Genomic DNA, 10,510 nt, shown 5'->3' with positions numbered 1-10,510 from the left:
TCCCTAAGACATCCATGTCACAGAGAGAAAAACAGCTGAGCTGCTCAGCTTCACCCCCTCCTCCACCACAGGCAGGCACAGACTGTTTTCCATCGACTTCCTCCCTTACCCTACCCTTCCCCCACCCTTTCTCGCTCTTTGTTCGCATTCTGTCCTCTTCACTGGTTGCCACCCTACATCGTTTCGGGCGCTCTGATTGGCCAGTTTGATATTAGAGGCGAGGCTTGTGATGCAGCGCTGACATTTTCTCAGTACGGTGAGAGATTACAGCGTTAGTAGAAGAGCTTGAGAGAGCGTTTGACAGTCAGGCGTTCAAACTGCTCTTTCTCTATATAATCCTACACACTTCTCCTTTAGAACAAGTATAGAGCACTTTACTAAATAAGAAAGATACAAACTAAACGACTCGTGTCATAAAAGAAAGGATTTGAATCAAAACACAGAGCTTTTTCCTGTCGTGTCGTCTTTCTTCCTCATTCCGGTTTCTTTTGTTTATGCCCTGCAGTGTTCTGCTGCATCGCTGACTGAGTAAACGGCAGTGAATCGAGAAAGAAAAACAACGAAAGGCAGAAAGAAATATTGAGACACACCATCTCGTCCTTTTAACCGTCTACACGTCTTGTGGTGTCCAACTGGACCAGGAGTGAGAGTCTAATGCCCCCGGAGGATGAGCCCAGCCATCGAGGGGATGCAGACAGAGCCGCAGGGGTATTTGGGGAAAGGGGTGCTCCTTGAGCCCTTTGTGCACCAAGTCGGGGGACACTCGTGTGTACTTCGCTTTGGGGAGCAGACGATATGCAAGCCCCTCATACCCCGGGAGCACCAGTTTTACAAGAGCCTTCCTTCGGCTATGCGGAAGTTTACGCCGCAATACAGAGGTAAGTAATAATACGACGTATTATTCTGGTTTCCCGGCTATACAGGTTATTCCTTTCTCTTTCATTACTATCATTCTGTGTAAGACTGAAAAAAAAAAAAAAAAAAAAAAAAAACCTCATGCTAAATGAAGGCCAGTAGTGCTGATGTGTTTCCGTCATAACACTGTTTTCTCAAGAGGGCGCTGTTTTAATATCATAAATTCTTAAAGGGACAGTTCACAGAAAAATAAAAATGGTCATAATTTATTCACCCTCATGTTGTTTCAAACCCATGACTTTATTTCGTGGAACAGAAAAATAGACGCCCTATTATTCAAATTTTTATAATGTAATGTAAAGTGAAAAAATATAATGGAAGTGGTTACTAGCTTTCTATGGACGCAAGAAAGTGGGTGTACTATTATCATTATAAAGCTCCCTTTCAAGTAGGGCCCCTATAAGGTAAGTTATTACATACTAGCAACGTTGTACTTTAACGCAAGCACCCAGTTTTCGCTTGAGGATGAAATGCCTGAATGTGAAATGCTTCCCAGCCAGACAAACTTGAAAATAAGCAGCAATGGCAAATGTTTCTGTCTGGACCAAAAGACTGCTGACATGACATCATTGACTGCCTCCCACACTCTTGTGGTTTCAAGATTTTGCTCTCATTCCTGAGGATGCACCTGGAAAGACAAGTTCAACCAGCTTAGATATTTGCTTCTGTCCATCTGTCTCTACAGATGCCCCTGTAGATGCCCCCCCCCCCCCCCCCCAAAAAAAAAATAAATAATACACAGCCTTGTTTGAATGCACACTGCATCGTTCAAACTGAACTTAAAAATTAAATGCCTGGTTTCCAGTATGATAAGTGTGCTGGACAATATTTTTATTTATTTATTTATTTATTTATTTTTGTGAGGTTGAGGGATGGTTGTGATATCAAAACAGAATCTAGGACATAATCTGTGTGGTTGTTTTCTGTGTCTTGAAATGCATTTCTTTAACTAAATGTTAGGAAATTACTGCATTTAGTGCATTTGACACTTCTCTAAATTGTTTCCTGTTTTAATGTTCTGAATTGATCTATATGAGACTGGGTGTGTTGTTGTTGTTGTGTTTTTGCATTGTGACATTATTGTAATTACAATACAGCACATTTCTTTATTATAATACAAAACAAACAAAAAATCTTTTATTAACATTGGATGATTAAAATGTATGCATCATGGTAGTATTTTTTTATATGCCTTTAATTTAAGCTTATGTAAATGAATCGTATTGCATATTTGTTAATATTTTTACTTTAAAGCATTCAAATATTATAGTAATGGGAGGCCAGTGAGAGAAATTCATATATATATATATTTATTTCTTCCCCTGTTTGAGTTTAGTTTGAAATCACATGATCATTTATGAATTCAAGCGGTTGAAATTGACAATGCAAATGTCTCATGTATGTCTCTTAGGACTTTTCGGGTCTGCCTTTCAGGTTCAATATATTTTTGTAATGTCCACGTTTTTCTGGGGAGATTTCCCCAGGTTTTGGTCCATTGTGTTTCATCCGATGCTTTGATGATATCAATTTTGAAGTCATGAAGTGATATGATTTTATATTTGACAATAAATAGTGTTGGTTTCATCATATCTTTAGCCTCTTGTCATTTGTTTGTGGACTGGTTTCATCCTTGTTCAGCAATTGAACATTCCTTATGGTTTGCTATGACAGATTGAGAAAACCAATCCAGTGAAGTCACAGCTCCTGTTTCATTGGCTGTTGTTATTGTTGTTCCTAGACCTTTCTCTCTTCCCAGCCATCTTGCTCTCTCTTTCTATCCCCCCTTCTTTTCTACGTATTTCTGTCTTGTTTGTTTGTTATGGATTGTGTGATTCCTATCAGGTTAGGACCAGCCCGTGCTGTCGGCTCAGTAGCTTTTGTTAAAGACTGGGAAGCTTTTAAGAGCAAAAAAGAGAAGTGGGTAAGAGATGTTCGAGATTTCCCAGACCGTTTACTTTAAGATCGGAACTCTGACTACTACTTCTTTGCTCAAGTGAGGTTATTATGGTTTCACCTCTGACCTATTTTTTTTTCTCTCTCTCTCTCTCTCTCTCTCTCTCTCTCTCTCTCTCTCTCTCTCTCTCTCTCTCTCTCTCTCTCTCTCTCTCTCTCTCTCTCTCTCTCTCTCTCTCTCTCTCTCTCTCTCTCTCTCTGTGTGCAGGTGTGGTGTCGGTGAGTTTCGAGGAGGATGAGGAAGGGAATTTGTGTCTTATTGCATACCCTCTGCACAGTGAGCTTGGGGACCTGGAGAACGTGGTGCCCTCGGTCGACCTGGATCCCAATAACAAAATAAAATGGGTCAGTAAGATGCTGCTGGACAATGAGGGCTACAGCAAGGACCGCTCCAGACACACTCGAAAAGACAAGGAAAAGAGGTAAGGGCCAGGGAAAGTAATTGTTTACTATGCAATAGGGGTTGCACCACCTAGTCGACCTTAATGCTCTGCCATGACGCTTTAGGCCCCGATCACACAGAATGCGTTTTTGCATGGATTTCGGTTGGCAGAGAGCGTTATGCGCACTGCTTATGCGCCCTTGGCGCCTCGCGCTTAAACTGCTTGCTGCGCCTCGCGCTTTTGAAGGGGCGCTCCGAGCGCATGAAGTTGAAAAAAAGTCAACTCCGAGCGGAAAATTGTGCAACGTCATTGCGCTTATTTTCTGTTGTCCAATCGAATGAATGAAGAGGCGGGCCTTCCGTTGTGTTGACCGTTACATTGATTTGACTGACAGTACAGGTGATTCGGGGGTTGCCTAGAAACATTAAAGCGCTCGCGTTTTCGAACCTGAAAAACGTGTTCGGTGTGATCGGGGCCTTAAGCTTGACGTCGACTAGACGCTGGCCTATAGAGCAACAGGATAAACAATTTCCTGACATACAGGCTCTGTTTTGAACAGTTAAAAATTACAAATGAATGCATACTCCGAGAGCTGTCCACAAGACATGTTTGATTATACCATCTGGATGCTCAAAATTGATCTGGAGAATGCAGGCTTATTGTACACAAAGTTAATCATCGTGCTAAACTGCATTGTAACGCACACACGTAGCCGATCACGTGGAGATCGTGCGCGCTTCACACAAGACCTTTCAGTAGCGCAGAAATGTATCAACACTGTTCTGTGATTTATCAATTAAATTGCTTAGAAACTGAAAAGGCTAAAACTCAAAGCTTCACTATTAGTAGAGATGCTGCCAGGTAGAATTAATTCACACACAATCACTCACTAATGCATTCATATACATGTTATCTTTATTCTGCTACTTCATCTGTATCTTATTCAGAACGAGCAGAAATCTGTGATGAATATAACAACCATAACAGAGTCCTGCACGGGTCCATTTTTGGAGACCCGCCCCCGCCCGTACCCGCAAGGTTTAGCACCAGATCCGACCCGTGACCTGTGAAAATTTCAAAATTAAATTCGTACCCGCCCAGACCCGTTAATATTTGGCCCGTTACCCGACCCGTGCCCGCGATAAATCACACACGCTAAAACATTCAAATTAAAATGCTTTATTTTTTTATCCTACACCTCTCTCAACATCAACAGCGTCATGAATGGGCTAATGAAACAGGCAAAAGTGCCTTTAAAGACTCATTGTCAACAATTTCATATAGCTACTCCACTCACCAGCTTTACTTTTACTTCATCCATTGCTACTCCTGCAACGCTCGCTCCTTCTGCGCTACGAGAGGCATCAACTAAAGTTTCAATGTCGCAGTGGTGGTGACGTGATGAGTCAAATGGTATATCATTGTTGCGTGTATGTGTAATGGTAATTTGGACATAGAAATTGTAATAGCCTACAATATGTTGGATGGGGGAAGAAGGAGGCGGGAACCGGCGAACATTTAAAAGACTTTAACCAAACAAAACGAAAGTAACGTGAGTAGCCCTTCATGGACATCTCCCATGCGCACACGCATAATAAAACATAAACACAACTCAACGTCAAATCCAGGTCTGGTGATCTCTCGTCCTTATATGCTTCCGAGCTCCCTCAGAGGACTCGAGACCGGTGTGGCTCGCAGGTGACGCTCATTCACAATCACGCCCTGGTCTCTCTCTCTCTCTCTCGCTCTCGCGTTCACTTTGCCACAGAAATATTGCACATATTTTTCATCCGCCCATCCGCGCTACTACCCGCCCGCACAGAGTTAATTATCCGCCCGCATCCCCGCCCGTGAATTTTATAAATGTCATAATCCACCCGTTTTGGCCACTTTTATGCGGGTACCCGCGGGTATCCGCGGGTACCCGACCCGTTGCAGGACTCTGAACCATAAGACAAAAGAACTGATACAAAAGCTGTTATGTAGGACCAATAACCTTATGGGCAGTGCTGTGTCATATGCCATAGCTGTCCTGTGCAAAAGAAGACCTGAGTTTGTGTCTCAGCTAGAGGTTCAGGTTTATTTGTTCATTAATGACGTCATGCAATTGTATTGAAGAGTTAAAGCCTGTTCACACCAAGAACTACAACGATATTGGCATTCACACCAGCATGTTCGTTATGTTTATTTTAAGCACACTGCAGGTATTGTCAGCCACTTTAAAGGGTTAGTACACCCAAAATTGAAAATTAGCCTATAGTTTACTCAGCCTCAAGCCATCCTAGGTGTATATGACATTCTTCTTTCAGACGGACACAATCAGTTATTTTAAAAATGTCCTGAAGTGAATGTTGCTCTGTTTTTGACTTTTTTTTCTGGAAAAAGTGTAACCCCTCTCACAGTTCAAAATTCTTACAATTGCACATCAGTTACGCTTGTCAGATGTAGCGTAAGCAGTTTGAACACAAAACACATTATACTTTACTGAAAACCTCCCCCAAAAAACTGCTTTCGATTTCAAAAACAGCAACATTCACTGTCATTATAAAGCTTGGAAGAGCCAGGACATTTTTAATATAACTTAGAACGATTGTATAAAAACGGTTGTGTTCGTCAAGTTATTCCAACAGTATCGTTCTTCTGTGCCGTAATAGGTTTAGTTGTGGTGTGGACTATTCTTCTATATTTAGAACAATGAACGGAATGAGGAACCCAAGACCAGAATATCATAATAACTTTGGAGTGTATCTTTTGATATGGGTCTGTAAGCAGCCACCTAGCAAGTAGGGCTGAATGATTAATCAAAATAAAATCGCGATATGCCTTAGTGCTATTATCATATTACAAAGGCTGCAATTTAATTAAATATAGCTTGGTTCATAGTAAATGCTGCTCCATGTAAAATCCATCTCTGCATCTGCTCTGGTTTTTGGGTCTCTTATGTCATGCATTTGAGAACACTACTTGTGTATTTATTTAAGTTTTAGTTTGGTATTGTACATTTATTTTGGTATTGCATTAACAGTGCATCATTGGATTAATTAAAATCCACAATTAAATCTTTCAATTTCTTCTTTTATATAGATTTTCATTTTTTTGGCCAATCAATTTTGAAGTTGAACCCCTGAAATAAAGCAAAGGTCAAGTCAACTTTATTTATATAGCGCTTTTACAATGACAATTGTTTCAAAGCAGCTTCAAAGTTATGTATGCTAGTGTACAAGTCACTTACCAGACACTAAGGTTCGGAATCTTTCTCAAGGGCTTAATGCTGGCAAAGCATGTGCTGTTCCTTGTAGATGGAACCAGCAGCTTTACATTTAGCCGTTTTAAGCTTTAACGCCTAGACCACACCCCCACATCTCTTGAATAATGCTAGCCTGTGTTCTCCTGTAATAATGACCCTGCTCAGTTCTTGTCTGACTCAGTGAGAATGTGACCGATCGTAGTGTCCTTGTCGTCATGAAGAGGCGTTGAGCGCACTGACCCTCAGAACACCCAGCTGGGAAGAGCAGATGCACTCTCAGCTCCTGGCAGCCGGACTGGTGCAAATGTGTGCTTTGAGCCAAAGTTTAGCAAGGGGTTATGTAACCATTGTAGCTTTGTGACTTAGAAGTGACCTCTGTGTGACTGAGGAACTGGACAAAGAGCAGATAAGGGGCATTTGTTCTCCTTGTGGGATTTAGGATTGAATAAATCATGGGTAATAACCCGCCGTACAGCTCTCTAATAAAAAACGGAAGGAAATATACTTGTCGGAGCTGTAGGAAGAGCAGTAATCACAGTAGCATTAAATCATAATCATATTCAGATAATAATAACACAATCAGATAACATAATTATTTAGAGTATGAACTCTTAGCCCAAGCCACCATGAATCCAGAATGTTGCTCTGTGGTTGCTTAGTTGAATGCTTTTGGCATATTGATTCAGGCTTATTTGGGTGTTCTGGGTCCTAGGTTGTTTGTTCAAATCTCTATTAAAAAAAACATGTTGAGTCTATCTAAACATGTAGTCTGATCAAGCATGTAAGCCTTTGTCTGTCTGGCTGACCCACCTCTATCTTCACCCCTCCAGTGTGAAGCGTGAGGAGGAGTGGCTCAAGCAGGCTGATGTGTTCTACTACAGTCTGGATGGCAGCAATGCTGGAGGCCCTCAGCTCAAGCACAACCCCTGGAGCCTCAAGTGCCACCAACAACACCTGCAGAGGATGAAGGAGAACGCAAAACACCGCAACCAATACAGTATCCTTCAGCACACAACAACGGTGGATTGAGGTTGTCCTGTTGTTTACTGATGACAGTTAAAGTTACAAGTGGTGTGTGTGTGTGTGTGTGTGTGTGTGTGTGTGTGTGTGTGTGTGTGTGTGTGTGTGTGTGTGTGTGTGTGTGTGTGTGTAAACATACAGTGAAACTGTTCAAAAGTTTGGGGTCAGTAATATAAATTTATTAATTTATTATTACACATTAAATTAATCAAAAGTGACAGTAAAGACATTTATAATGTTACAAGAAATTACTATTTCAAATGAATGCTGGTTTCCACAAAAATATTAAACAGCAAACTGTTTTCAACATTGATAATAAGACATTTCTCTAGATCACCAAATCAGCATATTAGAATTAATTCTAAAGGATAATGTGAGTCTGAAGACTGAAATAATGCAAAAAAATCTGCTTTGCCATCACAGGAATACATTTTTTTGAATTATTTACATACAATATATTTTACTACAACACACACAAAATATGCTTTACATTTATAATTGAATCATATTTTAAACATGCATTTTACCCAGTTTTAACTTTAAAATTGCTCAATATTTTATATTACAGTTTATAAATATTCTAAATATCTTCTAAATATTATAATATTTTAAATATATCATATTTTAAATGCCCATTTTATTTTTATTTTCTTAAATCACTAAAAAATTAATGAAAATCATTACTCATAGACAATTAGAACGACGGTTGTAAGAAAAATAAAACAAACGCATTTTATCATGCAACAAAAACAAAGGTTAATTGTAAAGCATGATTTATAGAAAAGAAAGGAGAATCTGTGTTTCCCTTAACCCAGCAACTCCCATCAGAATTCATCCTGTTGGAGAATCTGACGTGGCGCTACACGGTTCCGTGCGTGCTTGATCTGAAGATGGGGACAAGGCAGCACGGGGACGACGCCTCTGAGGAGAAGAAGGCCATGCAGATTCGCAAGTGTCAGCAGAGCACATCTGCCAGCATCGGAGTGCGCCTGTGTGGCATGCAGGTTAGCGTATCTCTCAAACGTGATTCCATAAGAGAAATTATTAAAAAGGCGATGTTTCGTTCACACGCTCCTCTTTGCTTTCCTTCAGGTCTACCATTCAGACACAGGGCAGCTCATGTTCATGAACAAGTACCACGGCCGAAAGCTGACCCTGTCTGGCTTCAAAGAGGCCATCTTTCAGTTCTTCCATGACGGGAGACGCCTAAGGTGCGAGCTCCTGTCGCCGGTGCTGCGGAGGCTGCGAGACATGCAGGCGGCCCTGGAGGCCTGCGAAAGCTACCGCTTTTACTCCAGCTCGCTCTTGATAATCTACGATGGAGACCCTCCGCGGTCCCGCCATTCTCCAGAGGATGGGCTTTCGGAAGAAGAGGAGGAAGAAGAAGAGGAGGAGGAAGAAGAAGAAGAGGAGGAGGAAGAAGAGGAGGGAGGTGCTTTTGGATTCCCTCATGGCGCAGGTGCAGCCAGCAGCAGTAGCAACAGCGGTGCGTGCGGGGGTGGAAGCGGCACCAGCAGCTCTGGAGTGGTGCGACGCATGCCCAGGTCAGACAGCGGCCCGGCCGTAGACGTACGCATGATTGACTTTGCCCACACCACTTGTAGGCACTACGGGGAGGATAGTGTTGTCCACGAGGGGCAGGATAGCGGTTACATCTTCGGATTGGAGAACCTCATCACCATAATTTCCCAACTAGAGGATCATAGCACAGATTAAACCACAGCTTAGTTTCCAACCGACAGGGCATCGGAATGGGTTAACGCTTCTTTCTCTTTTTATTCCTCATTCTACCAGTCCCTCGAGATGTTCAGCTCAGTAAAATCTCAAAGCTCCACCTGTTCAGTTGTTTTGGTGTCTTTTTGCTTATTTTGGTGTGGGTAGAGGATTAAAAAGGGTCGAGTCACATGATCGGCTTCCTTTGTGTTCAGTAGCTTTACTCACTTTCCCTGGTGTACTTTTACAACGTTGATGCTGTTCCCCTTTTTCGTTCTATTTATTAAGAAGATAAAGGTTATTTACAAAAGAAGGACTGGTTTTGCTCCCGTATTTTTTCCTTGAGTAGGTTCCGGAACTTTGAATAGCTTGCGAACACTCATTATTGGATGAAGGAACAGTAGGTGGCGAAAAGGAAGACTGTTAAGTGTCGCTCTACAGCACTGTCCCGTTGCACCTTTACCCATTGTGAAGAGAGAACTATATTCAGATAGTTAGTTGACATACAGAGACTATGATAAAGCTTTATTTATTTGTCATGTTTCCTAAATAAACTAAAAAAGAAAATTAAAAAAAGATAAAGGAAAGATTCAAAACTACATTCCATGTTATTGTTGCAATAATGATATTAATAAATATTATTATTTGACATGTTCAGATACCTCTATCTTATATCTGTTGTACACGGTATGTTGGAGGAAAAATAAAAATTGTTTGTGTTAAATTCTGGTGTTGTACTTTTTTCTCTCTAGCAAGGTGCGCTGTATCCTATTTTGGGTATAGTAAGTCATCACAGTTCTGATCTTTAGTTATACAGGTGCTGGTCATATAATTAGCATATCATCAAAAAGTTTATTTATTTCACTAATTCCAAAAAAAGTGAAATTTGTATATACTGTTAATTTATTACACCCAGACTGATATATTTCAAATGTTTATTTCTTTTAATTTGGATGATTATAACTGACAACTAAGGAAAATCCCAAATTCAGTATTATCAAGAACTTAAGACCAATACAAAGAAAGGATTTTTTTGAAATATTGGCCAACTGAAAAGTATGAACATGAAAATCATGAGCATGTATAGCACTCAATACTTAGTTTTATACTCAATATTTAGAAATACTGCAGCAATGCGGTGTGGTATGGAGTCGATCAGTCTGTGGCACTGCTCAGGTGTTATGAGTGCTCAGGTTGCTCTGATAGTGGCCTTCAGCTCTTCTGTATTGTTGGATCTGGCATATCGCATCTTCCTCTTCACAATACCCATGGGGTTCAG

At 40.9% G+C, this 10,510-nt stretch overlaps 1 protein-coding gene across 1 annotated transcript; it reads left to right on the top strand.

Annotated features, from left to right (window-relative positions):
* The first annotated feature begins 252 nt into the window (after nt 1–252).
* Nucleotides 253–9,955, top strand: ip6k2a (inositol hexakisphosphate kinase 2a). Its single transcript, XM_067460163.1, has 5 exons — nt 253–878; nt 3,077–3,290; nt 7,329–7,495; nt 8,347–8,522; nt 8,611–9,955. The coding sequence occupies exons 1-5, from the start codon at nt 668–670 to the stop codon at nt 9,232–9,234; spliced, it is 1,392 nt and encodes a 463-aa protein (XP_067316264.1). The 5' UTR covers nt 253–667; the 3' UTR covers nt 9,235–9,955.
* Nucleotides 9,956–10,510: the final 555 nt, after the last annotated feature.

The sequence above is a fragment of the Pseudorasbora parva genome, chromosome 12 (assembly GCF_024679245.1).
Source record: "Pseudorasbora parva isolate DD20220531a chromosome 12, ASM2467924v1, whole genome shotgun sequence".
Classification (NCBI taxonomy): domain Eukaryota; kingdom Metazoa; phylum Chordata; class Actinopteri; order Cypriniformes; family Gobionidae; genus Pseudorasbora; species Pseudorasbora parva.
The sequence above is the reverse complement of the archived record's forward strand: the minus strand, read 5'-3'. Positions and strand labels throughout refer to the sequence as shown.